Here is an 18,439-nt window from a genome sequence, read left to right as displayed (position 1 = left end):
ATAAGAAGAAAGCAGTCCCATGGTGGACTGATGAATGTAATAAAGCAATAAGGGATAGAAATCGTGCATTAAGGAAAGTAAGGAAATCGTTTATATTTGATGATTTTATTGAGTATAAGAGAGCACAGGCTAAGGTTAGGAAAGTGATAAAAGTTGCTAAAAGAAAACATTGGAGAATTTTGTGGTACTATAGGGGAAAAAATAGCCATAAGTGATTTATGGGGAATGATTAGGAAGATGGGCGGAACACAAAGATGTAATAACCTTCCTGTTTTAATTGGGGATGGAAAGCAATTAGTCTCTAATAGTGAAAAAGCAGAAGAATTAGTAAGAACATTTATTAAAGTGCATAGGAGCAAAGGGAGCAATGTTTGAAAGAGAACCCAAAAGTTTTGATGAGAAAAGATGTTTTTGGATCCTCGATGGATGTATTATTTTCTATATTTGAATTGAAACAAGTGTTAGTGCGATTGAAACACTTCTCCTGGAAAGGATGCAGTATGTTACGAAATGATTAGAAATCTATCAGACATATTATTGAACATTATTTTAAGACTTTTTAATAGGACAGAAGGAAAGCTTCCATCTACTTGGAAACATGGAGTCATTGTTCCTGTAGTAAAGCCTGGTAAGGATCAATCTAACCCAAGTAATTATAGACCTATAGCCTTAACATCAAATCTCTGCAAAATAATGGAAAGAATGGTTGTTTCACCGTTAGTTTATGAAATTGAAAGAAAGAGAATGATGTATCCTCATCAAAGTGGTTTCCAAAAAGGGAGAAATACAATGGATTCAGTTATATCATTAGAAACAGATATCAGAAAAGCTATAGTAAATAAGGAAGTTTTAATTGGTGTATTCTTTGATATTGAGAAGGCGTATGACATGTTGTGGAAGGAGGGACTTTTAATGAAACTGGAGAAAATGGGAATTAAAGGAAAGATGTAACTGGGTAATGGATTTTATGATGGATCGTACTATTACAAAATTGATAATGGTACACCTCAAGGTAGTTTTTGTAGTCCTATTTTATTTAATATTATTATTAATGGTATTTTTTCAAAAGTTGAATCAGGAATAGGTAAATCTTTGTATGCGGACGACAGAGCATTGTGGTAAAGAGGAAGAAACGTTAAGAAAGTTGAAGGTAAAATGCAGGGGGCTATAAATGAAGTTGAAAAATGGGCTAATAGCTGGGGATTCAGATTCTCTATAAACAAAACGTCTCCGGTTACGTATGTAACCTAGGTTCCCTGAGAACAGGGAACGAGACGCTGCGTCAGCTTGACACTACGGGGAACGCCTTCAGCGTGACAGGTGTCTGAATCACAATCGAATCACGTCAATCCTATTGACCGGCGACAGCCCATGACATCATCAAAGTGCGACCAGGAAGTATATAAGGGCGCCTTACCAACATGACACCGCCTCTTCGTCTGAAGGGACTGTTCGGCGGGCAGGCCCTGAGGCATGGCAAAGCGACGCAGCGTCTCGTTCCCTGTTCTCAGGGAACCTAGGTTACATACGTAACCGGAGACGTTCCCTTTCGAAAGGGAACTCGCGCTGCGTCAGCTTGACGCTACGGGGAACGAAATACCAACGCCGCCATGCCGAGGGGAGTGCATGCCCACTGGCAGTGACAACTGTCAGGACAAGCAAATTCAAATGAAACGCCTGAACCACTCCCCCTCTGGTCACACAAGGCTGTCAGTGACAGCGTTCCCTACGGTCATAGCCCGAGCTATAAGCCTCGTCAGGAACCTTAGTGCGGCTGCACGAGGTCCTATTCAGGCCGCTCAAAGGCCTGGATCCAACCCATTCAAAGGAAGGGGGCTCCTTTAAGGGAATGTGGCTAGGGGGCCCTAGGGCGCCCAAGCCAGCCACTAACGCCGCCAAGGCGGCCTAGCTTGGTGCCTTTTTCAACGGGCACTTCGGCCGGACCATCCTTGTCTGCTCGAGAACAGAGCCTCTGGATACTCGCCTCCTGAAGAGGCATCCAGTCCAAGGGACTGCAGAATGGCAGTGTCCTCCTCGAGCCGGATCTCAGAGACGGGCATCCTGGTGAGCAGTACTCAGCATAGCGCTTTCTACCCTTGCCAGCGAGGGGAGTCAATCTGCTCGATCCTAGGATCTACTGAGCTATTATCAAGTAGAAACACTCAGGAGGCCAGACTGGCCTAAAAGCTGATCCAACTTGGGAGGCCTCGCGAGGGGCCTACGACCATCTGATCAGGCCCAGGCAGCTTCGGGCTCACAGACGACCCTCGGAGAGAGGGGAGCTTAGGAAGGGGCTGCCCGGTAGGTAAGCCAGGTTGTAGGCTAGATTCCCTCCCATGGGAACCAAGTAGCAGAAGCGACCTCAGTCGCGCCAGGGTAAGACCATCCTCAGATGCTGCCAAATAAGGGGCAGATACCACTAGCTGTCAGCATATGCCAGTAAACAGTTCTTGAACTGAGAACCCAACCCCTCAGGGAGGCCTAGTGAGGCCTATTGCATGATAGCAGTACATGCCAAATGCTCGAGGAACCAACTCGGGAACTCGGCCAAAGGGAGGCCAGATAAGGCCCATCCCCATAATAGCAGTCGAAGCCCACTGTCGATGCAGCTGGAAACAGGAGCTCATCCCCTAAGGGAGGCCTGGAGAGGCCCGCTACCTAATAGCAGGCTATGCTAGCCGCCCGAGCATTCTGACTCGGGAATTCCCCCTCAGGGAGGCCCAGTGCGGCCTATCGCCTGGTAGCGAGCTCACCGGGAGGCAGAGTAAGGCCTACCATCTGCCAGCAGTCCATGTTAGTCCATTTGTTGCCAGAGGCATCCTGGTCCCGGGGCTCACCCCTAGGGACAATCAGGCAGCCGCACTGACTTATCATGGTCGACTGGCGTCCAAGGAGCCTTACAGCAGATCCGCAGAGGCGGCTTCCTGTTGTGGCAGGCACGAGACTGGCTGCTATATCTCCCGGCTGACAGCGGCTCCTCTGCTGGCTGACAAGACAACAAAGAGAAGTTATTAGTTGATAATTCTGCTACTTGAGGCCGACATCGTTGGGGAGTAAACACATAGCAATCAAAAGGGGCCGACTTTGCAAAAGGCCTACTTTCCAAAGCTGACTACCTATCTAGGTTGCAGCTATTAATCGCTAACCTCCCCAACGTCGGGACTCACTCGCAAGGAGGCCTACTGAGGCCTACCACCTGACCCGGAGTCTACTGCCCAGACTGCCCAAGTTCTCCAAGGTCCCAACCTGGGGCTAATCCATCCCAGCGGCCCACTTTTCGGGCCTACTGTATGACAGTTGCAGTCTTACCAGCAGCGCCTACAAACTCTGGAACCTAATTACATTACTCATGACAGGATACTCGGCAAAACAACGCCCTGGACCCCCTAAACGGGGGGAGTACCACGTACGCCACCCGCCCAATGAAGGACCTAGCTTTTGAAGCGGCCTATCGTTTAAATGCAAGGGCGTCAGCCATGGCAATGCTCTGGCTACAAGGGAGCTCACTACCAGACCATTTTTTTTTTTTTTTTTTACAACGGTTAAGAAGTGCCGCTCAACCCAAGCCATGGGTGAGGCAGAATGATACAGAGCTAGGTTAGCGAAATACTCTAATCTACCCTGTTTTAACAGAGGAGTACTGCCACATGCCAGGTATAATTCCAAAGAACTGGCGGCTTAAAACAACTAGCTCTGGAGGGCAAAGTTGAACAATATATACAACATCCTTACACCAAACAAAAAGGATGGCCTACCCCTCCAAGCGACCACTGGCTAGGTCGCTATCACATACTGCACAGCACCATCTGTATTGCTAGTAAAAAACCCTGAACACAGAAAAAGGGGGCGGGCCTTGGCCGGACGACTCTACGCAAGAGACGGCTACATTAGGGAAAATTTTTTTTTTTTTTTTTTAACCCTAGAAGCGTAGGCCAAAATAGATCTAAACCTGTTTTGTTTTAATGGGCTCTTTTTAGATCTAGCTGTAGTTGTAACAGTCTGATCCCAATTCTCTAGCCAGTCTTACACTGAGAGAGGACGCAGGCCGCTCTACCCTTAGGTGGCTACCAGTTACAAGCTTGAAGCTGGGAATTCTTACACGCAGCCTTCCTATATTCAGAGAAAAGCGCTACACACCCGCAGGAATGAGCCGGTGATATTCCCGTTTTTTTTTTTTTTTTTTTAGAGATAAAAAACATAATCAACAGCGCTTGCAAAAACCTGCTGAATATACTTTTAAAGCAACTGGCTTGTAAAATGCATTCGTTCTGGACAGAAATATCCAACTACTCCAAAGTGATCCCGAAATCCTCAGCAGGGAGCATGGAACAGAAAATGTATTAATATTTTCCCCACAGGGGACTTACCCGCTCGCCTGCAGCGCGCCATTGATATTCAACCACAATCTTTATTCATAATGTGTGTGCTTAGGTGCAGCATTACCACCGACCCGCTCGAGGGCGCTCTCACACACCAGGCCTGGCGGGCCGTCAGAGATTGGGGTACTTCCTTTTCCCGCTCATCACGGGCCCACCGCCTGATGTAAGAGGCGTAGGGGAAAAGGGAATTATTAGAAGGAGGAAGGGCCTGCGTTAGTCTAGCGCCTCCTCGGAGGCGGAGACTGATCCCAACGTGGCCCTCCACGGCGCTGGTTCCGGGTCACTTGTCCGACGTCCTTCCTCTTCTGAGTGCGGGAGTCACGCTTTTTCCACGCCCTGCTCCAACCAGGAGGGGGCGCGCGAGAAGCGACGCTGGCTCGCTGGTCCTGCCGCCAGTCCTCAGACCGTGACGGACCGGAGCTTCCCGCCTGTCTGGGTGCCGCCCCGGATCTCCGCGGGATGCATGATCTAAATGCCGCCGAGCGCGCCCTCGCCTCTCTAAACCTTCCCACCACCGCCTCGACGGAGGTGCCGAAGAGTTCAGAGGGCGAGACCGGGGCATCGAGGAGAAAGGTCTTTTCTTTCCCCCCGATGTCCGCCAGGTTCAGCCACAGATGTCTCTCCGTGGCTACCATGGCCGCCCATCGAACGACCGATGGCGACCGCTGTTTGTTTGGTAGCCCGGAGAGCAAAATCTGTGGTGCGACACAGCTCGGCCATCGCATCAGGGGGTAGGCCCTCCCCCTGATCGAGATCCCTCAGCAGATCAGCCTGGTAAGCTTGCAACACCGCCATAGTGTGCAACGCCGACGCAGCCTGACCTGCCGACGTGTATGCCCTGCCGTTAAGGCGTGAGGTGGTCTTCAGCGCCTTAGAGGGCAGGGCGGGAGTTCTCAGTGTCGATGGCCTCCCAGACGCGAGATAGTTCGCGAACGTCTCGTCGATTGGTGGCATCGACACATAACCGGACTCGGCGGATCCCTCGACATCAGCGAAATTCCCTCGCTGATAACGAAAGATCCGGGCCGAGTACGGCTTCTTCCATGCCCCCGAGATCTGATCATGAAGATCGGGGAGGAATGGAAGGCTCCCGGGAGCTGCTGGATTGATGTCGGAGAGAAACCGATCATCGAGGCGGCTCGAACGCGCGGGCTCTCTCCTCGCGCGCCGCCACTGTAGCTGCAGTCTAGCAGTGGCACGCTCCATCACTTCCAGCAGCTCGTCATACACGGGGCAGGGCGGCTGAGAGGGTTCAGCCTCAGCTGATACTTCGTCACCACCCTGCTCAGCTACCCCTTGCTCATCCGGAAGAGCACCAGCTGACGAAAGGGAGGAAAGGTCTGACTCCTCCCCCGGCAGCTGCCCCTCGCGATCTGACCGATCGTCAGAGAGAACCACGCCTCTCTCTAGACGATGAGCCAGATCCATCTGGGAACCCCATGATTGCAGCCGGCGCTCAGCCTCAGCACCGGCGGGACCGTCCCCAGAAGCTGGACCCACTTCCCTCGAGAAGAGGGCCAGACGAGAGCGGAGCGTCCGGATGGGAAGACGCTCGCAGTTGGCACAGGAGGCTCCCTCGAGAACCTCCCGTGCATGCTCTTCCCCCAGACAAAACACACAAAGGGTATGTGTGTCCTCAGGTGTAAGGAACCTGGGACACGGATCCGCGCACTTCCGGAAGTTATGCTTGGACTTCCCTGTGTGTTTCATTGCTTTTTATTCGTGATTCTTTCTCTCGAAGCAGACAAACAGTCCCTGAAGACGAAGAAGCGGTGTCATGTTGGTAAGGCGCCCTTATATACTTCCTGGTCGCACTTTGATGATGTCATGGGCTGTCGCCGGTCAATAGGATTGACGTGATTCGATTGTGATTCAGACACCTGTCACGCTGAAGGCGTTCCCCGTAGCGTCAAGCTGACGCAGCGCGAGTTCCCTTTCGAAAGGGAACTAACGTAGTATGTTTCTCAAGGAAGAAAAAAATACCAAAAATAAGTCTAAGGTTGTATAAACAGGTTTTAGAACAAGTATCAGAGTTCAAGTTCTTAGGAATATGGATGTATTCTAAGGCAACATTTGGATTGCATATTCAGAATATAGTAAATAAATGTAAGAAGGGAATTAATGTACTCAGATGCTTGGCTGGGATAGATTGGGGAGCAAACCGGACATCATTAAGAAGAATATATTGTGCTGTAATAAGATCTACAATAGATTATGGTAGCATTGTTTATTCTTCAGCATCAGCATCACAGATTAAAAAGGTTGAAAGTATACAATCTCAGGCTTTAAGAATTTGCTGTGGTGCTTTTAGGACATCTCCAGTTGCTGCATTACAGGTGGAAATGGGAGAAATGTCTGTGGTATATAGGTGGCAACAGTTGAAAATGGTTTATTGGATATCAGTAAAAGGACACAAGAATAGCCACCCTGTTAAATATGTTCTTAAGAACTGCTGGGAATTTGAATATTCACAAATAGCAAGTTTTGGATGGGATGCTAATAATGAGGCACAAAGAATGGGAATTTTTGAGTATGAAATTAGTCCGACAGTGGCAATATCAGCTATACCCCCGTGGTTGTTCCCAATGCCATTTGTTGACCTAAACTTGATTGAGGGAATAAATGACTGTAAGAGAAAGGTTCCCAAAGATATGTTGGTGAAACAATATATTGATCAAGAATATCATGGGTGTACTCAAATATTTACTGACGGCTCAAAAAATCCTGAATCTGGGTTTACAGCTTTTGCAGTAGTAATTCCACAGTTGGGTTTTAAAATAAGTAATAGAACGTCTAATTTTTTATCTGTTTATTCATCAGAATTGATTGCCATTCAAATAGCCCTTCAATGGGTGGAAGGGGCACAGTTGCCTCAAGTTGTGATTTGTTCTGATTCATTATCAAGTCTTATTAGTCTAAAGAATGGAAGATCTGACTCTAGACAGGACATTCTTATCTTTTCAGACTCTCTTCAGAATAAATCAGTTAGGAGTAAAATTATTTTTTATGTGGATTCCTGCTCATGTGGGCATTGCAGGAAATGAAATGGCAGATGAATTGGCAAAAAAGGCCTTAAAACAGTCACAAATAAAAGTTAATGTCCCGCTGGGGAAAGCTGAAATGAAGAGTATTATTAAAAAGATTGTGAAGAATAGATGGCAAGAGTCATGGATACAGGAAGGAAAGGTAAGATTCTTATTTGAAATAAATAAAGAAGTCGGAAATATGAGAGAAGTTTGTGGAAAAAGAAGGGATGACACAGTAATTTCTCGACTTCGTATTGGACACACAGCTTTGAATCAATCACTTTTTAAAATAGGTAAACATGATACAGGATAGTGCAGCAAATGTGGATTACCAGAAACAGTTGAACATGTATTATTAAAATGCACTGGTTTTAAAGAAGAAAGATCTCAGCTCAAAGAAGAGGCTAAGGCTCTGGGAATTAAAAGGATAGCATTAAAGAACTTGCTGAACAATAATTCAAAACTGACCACTGCTTTATTAGAATACCTTAAGAAAACACATTTGATTAGAAGAGATGTAATTTTTTTATTTATTTTTTTTTTTTATTATTATTATTTTTTTTTTTTATTATTTTTTTTTATTATTCTCATTATTATTATTTCTCTGTCTTTCTTGTCCATCAAAGCTTCACACTCCACCCCAGTAGGTGGCGGAAATGCACCAAAGCTGGTTTGCCAACCGCCATTAAAATACAGAAGAAGAAGAAGAAGAAGAAGAAGAAGAAGAAGAAGTGCATGTCAGAGCACAAACCAAGCCATAGGGCCCTATTTTAACGATCTGAAACGCAAGTGTCAAAACGCGAAGCGCAAGTAACTTTGTGGGCGGGTCTCGGCGCTGTTGCTATTTTCCCGGCGGGATAAATGGCTCTTGCGCCCGGCGCAAATCTAAAATGGGTTGGTCTGAAGTAGCTTCATTATTCATAGGTGTGGTTTGGGCGTAACGTGAATAAACCAATCAGAGCGTCATCCAACATTCCCTTTAAAAGCAGGTGCGCAAGTTCCATTATGGATTGCTATTATTATGGCGTATTTACCAGGCGCACGCCAGGAGCGGTTCACAGCCGAGGAGACTGATGTGCTTGTAAGAGCAGTGAAAGACAGAGAAGTGAAGTTGTAATGTTGTACATTATGGTAAAGGTGATTTCACAGTCTTTTTTTTTTCAGTCTTTCAGTTTTTTCAGTTTTTCAGTCGATTTTTGTTCCTGGTTCTTGACAGACAAACCAATTTGTCAGATGTCCTTATATACATATAAGTCTTGCCACTATTGGGCAAACAGGTCTTATCCTTAATTATTACAATTAGCCTGAATCATTTGTAAGCTAGATTTATGCCTATTTTTTCACATCTTCGTGGCACACCACAATGATTTCCGTCATATGACGGATGAAGATGAAGATATCTCATGTGTTAATATTTTTTTAGTGTAACAATTTATGATTTGCAAAAATAACTTGCATCTGTGTAGATTACATGAGCAAAGTGTATGCGCGTTGTGCACGCTATACATTATGGTCAAGCATGCGCCCTTAAAATAGCATAATGAACAACGCGCAACGCGCCACTGACTTTAGACTAGGTTTTTTCTGGTCAGTGGCGCAATTGTTTAATGAAACAGCAAAATAGCACCAGGGATTGTTTGCGCCGGAACACGCCTCCTTTTTTGCGCTGAACCGCCCAGGGAGCGCAAGTGCATTCACTAGTTTAGCGACGTGCTTCTGTGGAGGGAAAAGCGCGCTTTGCGCGGGTGCAAAATAGGAATGACACATGCGTCGGTGTACAAAGTCAATTGCGCTGGGTGCAAGATAGGGCCCATGAAGTCCAAGGACTTGTCTGTAGACCTCCGAGACAGAATTGATTGAGGCACACATTTCTGCAGCACTGAAGGTCCCACTGAGCACAGTGGCCTCCATCATCCGTAAATGGAAGAAGTTTGGAACCACCAGGACTCTTCCTAGCTGGCTACCCGGCCAAACTGAGTGATCGGGGGAGAAGGGCCTTAGTCAGGGAGGTGACCAAGAACCCGATGGTCACTCTGACAGAGCTCCAGCATTTCTCTATGGAGAGAGGAGAACCTTCCAGAAGAACAACCATCTCTGCAGCACTCCACCAATCAGGCCTGTATGGTAGAGTGGTCAGACGGTACTTGACAGCCCGTCTGGAGTTTGCCAAAAGGCTCCTGAAGGACTCTCAGACCATGAGAAAAAAAATTATCTGGTCTAATGAAACAAAGATTCAACTATTTGGCCTGAATGGCAAGCGTAATGTCTGGAGGAAATCTGGCACCGCTCTTCACCTGGCAATACAGTGAAGCGTGGTGGTGGCAGCATCATGCTGTTGGGATGTTTTTCAGCAGGCAGGAACTGGGAAACTAGTCAGGATCGAGGGGAAATGAATGCAGCAATGAACAGAGACATCCTTGTGCGTGTGCATGTGTAATTGTGAATTATAAACTAATCAATAAATATTAAATATATTTATTTGATATAAATAGTTATATCTAAAATGTATAAGTAAAAACATACTAAATTATGCAAGATATTATGCATACATAAATATTTATGTATTTTAGGCATATATTAATTAATTAGTTCTTCAAAACATTCAGTTTGTAACAAAGGCAGAGGCGTGGTCTTTTCATAAGTAAGGTTTATTTCATTTGTAACTGTAAAACACACATATTTGGCTTCTTGATCATATAATTCAACACTAAACATACACAAATCACTTTCTTTTTAAAAACTGATCTGACCGCACACTGTTACCATACACTGAACTAGTGTGACCTTTAGGAATTTGCTGCATTCATTAATCTTCCAACATTTTGAAAATGACAATACATACCAGATTACTTTTCCTAATTATAGTTCCAGGAAAAAGCAGAGGCATTCACCTTTCCACTCTTAACTGTGAATGTTAACATGCTGTGTTCAATACAGTTTGTGTGTTAAGCAGACTATATTTGTCTGTTGTTCCTTGGGGTTCACATACTTTTTTCCTGTAAATTAATCATAATTTCTACCCTTATTTGACAAGCCTTATAGTAAACTGACACTTTTATACTTTCTGCAATCACCAAATTGATAAACATGTTCAAGCATCTGCAATATTCAAAAATGTAATATAAAACCATCACTCTAAAAACAAATCTGTAAAATAGGGCACAATGTACTGTAATAATTTAATGGAATTTTCTGTAGTATTACCTATATTGAATTTTTCACTTCATTGCGTTCTATGTTAGGGTTAACAGAAATGCCCGTAAAATTACTGGATAATGTCCGGGTAATAAGCTGCCAGTACTTTTTCTGTTATTTTACAGATTTATTTTTACAGTGATCAGTAGCTGATGCTCTTATCTATCCGACTCATACTGAGAATGACAAAGGTCACATCCTCTTACATCATATAAACTATTACCATACCGTACATGAAATCAGGCACTGTTAGTGAACAGCTTCAAGTGATAATTATATTGTGGAAGAATTGAGTCGATCAACTATTCATGTTGCTTTTCTGAACCAGACATGCTACCAGATGTAAATTGTGAAAGCATGGTAGTTGGGTGAATCTTTCTCAATTCAGGAATAATTCAAATGTGCAAAATCTTTCATATTGTAGATTTAACACTACCACACAAAACAGATTTAAACTTAACATTAATGTTAATTAATTTCAGTGTACCTACTGTTTTAGCTGGAATATAAGTGACATGCATGTGAATGTTATCTGTATTTTAATAGCCTATAAGGAGAGTAAAATAGTTTCCCATGCCTTAGATTCGTTGAATTATAGGATTCAAAACAAAGTGATTCTAAAATTCACAAAATTTCCTCTTCATTGCTTTCTTTTAGCTTATTTGATTTCTTTTTATCTCCAGATTGAATTCCATTGCATTGACTTATTAAACATTTCATATCAACTGACTAGCAAAATACATCAACTGAGTTGGGCTCATTTGGTTTATTTGGCATGTTTTCATTTCATGAGACTGTGAACCTGATGGGTATAGAATTGACTTGGTTAACAAGTGAGATGGGATTGTAAAGGTCAGAGGTGTCGACGGAGTTAAAGGTCGCTCTCTCCGTAGAGGGCAGTGGAGAAGGCAGTGTAGTCCAGGGCTCCGGGCAGGGCCCCGGGGCCAGAGTATGGGGGCATCCTGCTGATGCAGTAATCTGCCTGGTCTGGAGGGAGTTCTCTCCTCAACTCATCTTCCAGAATATACGGCTGTACAAGACACAGTAAACAACAGATAACTGAATATGTGAGCTATTTCAGGTACAAAAGGCTGTTCTGAAAAACTTTGAGGTTAAGTAAACAATATACCACACAGACACACACACACACACCTTGTCTGCAGCAAGGATCCTGAAGGAAGCGATGACCTGTTCAGCTGTGTCTGTGTCTGCTGTCTCTCTGGTCATGAAGTCAATGAAGGACTGGAACGACACAACGCCTGAAGTGTTTGGATCAACCAGCATCATGATCCGAGCAAACTCCACCTCACCCTGAAAAACACACACACACACACACAATATATATATATATATATATATATATATATATATATTAGTTCTAGCAGTTAAAAACTCCCTAAACTCCCTTGTTGAAATTCCAAAAAAAAATGTGGGTGTAAATAGAAAAATATTTACAATCATTTACATAATCTGTAAAAAAATAAATGCATTTGACAAGTAAAACTGTATAAAATAATGATGGAATATATTTTATATTAATTAATACATTATTTGATATAATTTTATACTCACAAATTTTTCTTACACTATTAGTAAAATTGTTGTTTCTTGTTTTAAGCATAAACCTCACAAAATTTACATTTTAAATTCCTTTTTACCTTCAAATCAAAATGATAAATAATTATAAATAACAGTAAAATAAATGTATTTTTCTTAGACATTTTACTGGAAAACTAGACAAAAATACTGGTTAAGAAAATAGTTTATTAGTTCGTAAGCAGTGAACCTTATTTAAGGCCCTACCAGATCATAACCCATCGAGATCAGACAGGCCCTAAAGTCATCAGAATCCATCGCCCTATTCTTCTTCTGCATGGGAAAGGTTAAAGGACAAAGCAACATGGTAGGAATAAAGGAAGAATGTGGAGTAGGCAAAGAGACAGCACCTAACACAGAGACGCACAGATGTACACACAAAGAGACAGCACACAACCACAGACAGAAAAAAACACAAGAGAGGAACATCAGAATTATATTCTGCTGCCTAGGGAATCCATATAATTTGCATATATAAATCTATGCAAAGAATTACATTTTGGGGTCAGGAGTTAGAGGCCATGTTGGTTAGTACCTGTTTGTCACTTCCTAAATGCCCAAGACTGATAAGACATGCTTTAAACTCATCCAGCCTGAGTTTACCCCTCTCTTCCTGAGAGCATGGCGTTAATAGAAAATAAAGAAAAGTAAAAGGTGATTGATAAAAAGATCATAAGGTATCAGAGGCATTGCTTTTTATTTATTTTAATATCTATTAAAAAGTGTCCTTTTGTTAGCTTTATTGTTTTTAAGTGTATTTTAGCTTAAAGTAGTCATATTTACTTTACTAAATTTTTACTTTAACTAAATTTGTTCCAGTTATTGAGCAGTCTAAAGTGAATGAAAAGATAATTACCACCCTTGCCTTGTGAAGCCTCTGAAGAAGTGAATGTGTAAAATAAAGCAAATATGAAATGTATGTTTCAGTTGAAATAAGAGAGATTTACAGATGTTTGTATATTGCTCAATATGAAACGAGAAGTGTTTAGTTTAGTTAGAATGATTTAATAACGATTAGTATAGCATCCATTCAACAAGACACACGTTTAGACTAGCTAGTGTACGTAAAGGCTGAGTACAGCACCCGATCAAAGTGGTTGAAAGAGGATCGGAATTCATTCATCTGCTCCTGGCTGATTCCTTTTGCATCACGCGTCAGAATTTGAGTCTCGATTTCATTAATAGTGCGAGCGATCGTAGTTAAAAGGAGCTCCCAGCCAACACGAATGTGCTGCAGAAGAAAGAAAAATACTGCTGTAAAAACAGGATCAAGAGGCAAATCAAGTATGATGTGTCAGATATAGATTTCTATATACGCTACATTCAAAAATTTGGGGTTGGTAAGATCTTTTAATATGTTCGAAAGTCTCTTATGTAACTTAACTGTAATCTTCGATCAATTTAATGTGTCCTTGCTGAATCTTTTTTTTTTTTTTTAAGTCTTACCGATCCCAAAAGTTTAACGATATTGTTCAGTACTGTAGGTTTAAAAAATCTGTTAATTATTATGAGCATGAATGTGTAATATTTGTGTGTATGTGTACCTCCATAGTGTAGTTTGTATGTTTGTTGTCAAAGATAAGTGACTCCTGGATAACTTGGTGGTCTCCCTCCAATCTGTCTATGTTGTATTTGTAGCTGACGATCACATGCTCATACTGCTTCAGCTGGGTCATCTGATCCTCCAGAGTCCCTTCCATCGCCATAGAACAACGACCAATTTCCTGTCAGATGGATGGATGGATGGATGGATGGATGGATGGATGGATGGATGGATGGATGGATTAGATGGATGGATGGATGGATGGATGGATGGATGGATGGATGGATGGATGGATGGATGGATGGATGGATGGATGGATGGATGGATGGATGGATGGATGGATGGATGGATGGATGGATGGATGGATGGATTAGATAGATAGATAGATAGATAGATAGATAGATAGATAGATAGATAGATAGATAGATAGATAGATAGATAGATAGATAGATAGATAGATAGATAGATAGATAGATAGATAGATAGATAGATAGATAGATAGATAGATAGATAGATAGATAGATAGATCAAAGAACATGTCTAAGCCACCCACCTCCATCCTGGTCTGTATCCATGGTCCAATGAGGTTGGCTTGAGCAGCAAATTGGCGTCTGAGCCTTTCATTGGCATGCTGCCGCGCTAACTCCTCCTGCAGTGCACTGTCACGCTGGGGAACCAGCTTCTTCACCTGAGTACACAAACACACGTCCTGATCATGTTTTGAAGATTACAGAAATTGATTGGAATGGCTTAGAATCCGATTTTAGAAGTTAAATTTGAAGGGGGTGGGTTGTGCACTAATGTAACAGAACCAAGGTCTGAGGGGTCTGTGTTTAACCTTGTCCCACTTGATGGAAATCTCTTCTGTAGTTATGGTGCTGTAGGGGTTGGTAAGATCTCCACGGATGCCGTAATTCTGGGAGATCTTCAGGACTTCCTGCTGAATACCAAGGATCGCCTGCCTCTCTCCATCCGCCTCAGGAAGCGTGGCCTTAAACTGCTCATGAGCAGCTATCAGAGTCTACACGCAATTAATTACTCAGGGTTTTTGTTTGCTTGTTTGTTTGATTTTATACACTACATTTCAAAAGTTTGGGGTAAGTACGATTTTTGTGAAAGAAATTATTTTTTTTATTCGTTAAGGATACATTCAATTTATCAAAAGTGACCAAAAGTTTCACATTGTGCTTTCACAAATGCTTTTGAACTTTCTATTCATTAAAGAATCCTGCAAAAACAATGCATAACGGTTTCCACAGAAATATCAAGGAGCTCAACTGTTTTCAACATGTGACTTCTTTCAAAATGATAAAAAAAAAAATTTGTAATCTTATTGACCCCAAACTAGTAGATAGTATATATGACTACAAAATACTTTAAGTTTCTTTATGTAGGTGTCTTTACCTGGACCTCTTCAATGGTGTGAACTATAAACATATCCTGCAAGTCTTCCATGGCTCCTTCCATCCAGTTATTAAAGGGTGCGGATCTCTTTGCGTATTCCAGAAACAACTGCTCTACCGTCTCCAAAAGTTTCTCAGTCCTCTGCAGAAATGAAATGTAGATTCAAACCTTTTTTCTTTTTTAATATCTTGATTAATCTAAAATATTGTATTAAAAACAGGTTTGGACACACATAGCATACCTCCAAAGCCTCTCTGCGTTTCTGGGTGAGTGTGCCCAGTTGGTCCCAGAGGTCACAAATACTTTGACACCTTTGATTCACTGATGCAACATCATGATAGTCCAGCTCACTTTAAGATAAAACAAATAGAGAGAAACTTTAGGCCACAATATTGCATTTGCTATTCAGTCTGCCCCACTCTAGTGGTTAACAGATGTAGTATACTCACTAACTTTGGATTGATGCAGAATATTCTACACTTAAAGGGGTCATGAATTGAGAAATCAACTTTCCCTTGAGCTTTTGATATATAAAAGGTCATGATAATATAAGAATATCCTGTAAGTTTCAGAGCTGAAAACTTCCTTGTTAGTCAAAGAAAAGCTTTTATAGACACCAGGCCCAGCAAACGATCGATCTCAGAATATGCCACACCTTGACGTAGAGCTAAACCGCATTGAATTTCTAAGCAGTAAACATACCACATAAGCTTCATTCGGATTCCAATATTATGAATGCATGGAGGAACTATATCCAGCTCATGTGGGGAAGACATTGCGCGTCTGTTCCTTCATTTAACCACGGATTCGTTTGTAAACAAAAGACTGGATTTGCAGACAGAATGAGATTACATGAATGAATGAAGCAACACACTAATGTTAATAAAAAAAAAAAAAGTTTTATATGTGATACAGTTTTACAAAAGTTTTACAGATCGTATTGAGTATGTGTACATGTCTCACTGAACATACCTTAGCACGCTGTCAAAGGCTAATGAATCCTTTATTTGAGGTGTTTTGCGATTCAGGATTAGACTCAGACATGTATGGGCCAGTGCTCGCAAAGCCCAACGTCCTGGGGCTATGTGTTTTTCAGATGGCCAACCAAAATGTATCTTAAATAGTGAAATAAACATTCCATTCTTGTTGTCCGTTGTTCACTCTCTTGACTTGATATTTGAAGGTGTGTGTGTACAGTTCACGATTATATTCACCTATCGGACGGGCCAAGTAATATTAATAAAAAAATAACATTCCAATTAATCGTGGGTGGATGAGAGATGAATCATTGTGTTTGTTTGATAAAGACATTTTGCGAGCCCTGTGAGCGATTAATTCCGGTTGCCGTTCCCCCATCGGGGAACTGAAGCTCATTAAATATGCAAAGCTTATCCAATCCTAGTCGTGGGCGTTTACTTCCAAGTCTTCAGTGTGGCACGCCCATAAAAACTGAAAGTTTCTTGAGAGATGCTCAAAACCAGGGCAGAAAATAGCCTATGACTTATTCATTATGATGTTTTTGAATGTAAAAACCACACGAACGTCATAAGTTGACCTCAGACAACAGTATAAACAAATTTTAAAAGCCAGTTCATGACCCCTTAGTAACATTTTCTTTCCCTGTAGGCCGCTTGTTACTTAAGGTTTCTTGCATAATGAACCTGTAAGACTGCTGTTATGACTGGCTAATTACATGTCAAACAGTTTCTTTTTGTGTCCAAATGAATTTTAGTATGCTAATCATCATAAGTATGCTCTATAGTTTATCAGTAATATCACCCTGTACTTACTGAGACAAAATAAAGGTCAGAAGCTGTCAGTCACTTATTAAATACATGCACAGTCACACACACTCATATTTTAACCAGGCCTGCAGAGAGATAATGAATGCTAAAATAGAAAGCCAGTGATTCAGACATCAAGGTATGCTGAATGCATGGTGCGTGTATATGTGTGTCTAGCGATGGATAAGCAGTGTGAGAGACATGAAGCAATCCAGACCCTGTAAAGTGATGAGAAACTCATTTGACAGGTTAGTTACAAGAACAAAGTACTTGTACACTACCAGTCAAAAGTTTGAGGTTGGTAAGATTTGTCTCTTAAGCCCTATTCGCACAGGATTAGTATTATCTGAGGACCTCTGGTGATTTGTAATAATTGCAGAGAATGTCTGTGATCTTAATCCCGTGCGAATCGGCCATGTCTGTAATTTGTAAAGTAAAAATTCCCCCGCAAATTACCTACCATATTTCGCCGAACACAGAGGTCCTGTGATAATATTAGTCCCATGCGAATCGGCATCTCTGTGATTTGGCCGGGATTAGGTGGATCGTATATCATTTTTGCAAGGTTTTTGTGTCCTGTGCGCATTTTTATCTTTATCTTTCACGAAGAATGGCGCTAGGCTGCATATAATGTGCACCTTTATGAATTCCCGTGCGGCCGTGCGGATTACTTTCACTTTAGAATGAGCAATTCGGGAGTAAATTGCTTGAATGGTGTGTTTAATATTATTCTTAATGAAAAACACAAAAACAGAACAGTACAATGACAAACTCGCTTTAATGGGCGCTTTTACATTTAGCTTTGAAACTGAATCTTCCGCCGTATATTATTATATTGCTCAGTTCAGTTTTTAACTGTAGCGTATGTTCTCTAACTGAACTTAATTATTTTTATTACTATAAAACAATCAAAATGATATCGATGCGACTGTTTATAATTTCATACAGCTATATCTATAATGAAAAAACATTTACAAGTCTTGACATCATATCCGGGAGATAGTCAGTAAATTCGAGTAAAATCACAGGCTTGCTTATCCCGTGCGAATGTGCCACGCAAAATTCAGATGTGGGGGAGTAATTTCTAAATCACACGAGGTCCCCAGATAATACTAATCCCGTGCGAATAGGGCTATAGGCTCACCAAGTCTGCATTTATTGAATCAAAAATACAGTAAAAACAGTAATATTGTGATATTTTATTATGATTTAAAATAACTGTTATCTATTTTCATATATGTTTAAAATTTAATTTATTCCTGTGATGGCAAAGCTGAATTCATTTAACAAATTCATCGTTACTCCAGTCTTCAGTGTCACATGATTCTTCAGAAACCATTCTAATATGCTGATTTGGTGCTCAAGAAACATTTCTTATTATCATCAATATTGAAATCAGTCACTTAATATTTTTGTCGAAAGCATAATCCCTTTTGTTACGATTCTTTGATAAATAGAGAGTTCAAAAGAATAACTTTTTTTAAATAATCTTTTGTAACAATGTAAAAGTTT

At 41.8% G+C, this 18,439-nt stretch overlaps 1 protein-coding gene across 3 annotated transcripts in view; it reads right to left on the bottom strand.

Moving 5' to 3' along the window:
• Positions 1-10,033: 10,033 nt before the first annotated feature.
• The window catches only part of actn2b (actinin, alpha 2b), a 33,381-nt gene continuing 24,975 nt past the window's right edge, over positions 10,034-18,439 (bottom strand). The window contains exons 13-22 of one of the 3 annotated variants that reach the window (XM_079832652.1): positions 15,385-15,493; positions 15,144-15,284; positions 14,578-14,760; positions 14,293-14,427; positions 13,741-13,920; positions 13,281-13,427; positions 12,732-12,809; positions 12,404-12,469; positions 11,753-11,911; positions 10,034-11,630 (exon numbers count right to left, since the gene is read on the bottom strand). In XM_079832652.1, coding sequence (XP_079688778.1) covers positions 11,472-11,630; positions 11,753-11,911; positions 12,404-12,469; positions 12,732-12,809; positions 13,281-13,427; positions 13,741-13,920; positions 14,293-14,427; positions 14,578-14,760; positions 15,144-15,284; positions 15,385-15,493 — 1,357 coding nt within the window. In that variant the 3' untranslated portion in view covers positions 10,034-11,471. The remainder of the gene's footprint in view (positions 11,631-11,752; positions 11,912-12,403; positions 12,470-12,731; positions 12,810-13,280; positions 13,428-13,740; positions 13,921-14,292; positions 14,428-14,577; positions 14,761-15,143; positions 15,285-15,384; positions 15,494-18,439) is intronic. The other 2 variants (XM_079832651.1, XM_079832650.1) reach the window with 2 other exon arrangements.

The sequence above is a fragment of the Gobio gobio genome (assembly GCF_949357685.1).
Source record: "Gobio gobio genome assembly, chromosome: 13".
NCBI lineage: Eukaryota > Metazoa > Chordata > Actinopteri > Cypriniformes > Gobionidae > Gobio > Gobio gobio.
This window is presented reverse-complemented; position numbering and strand designations above follow the sequence as displayed.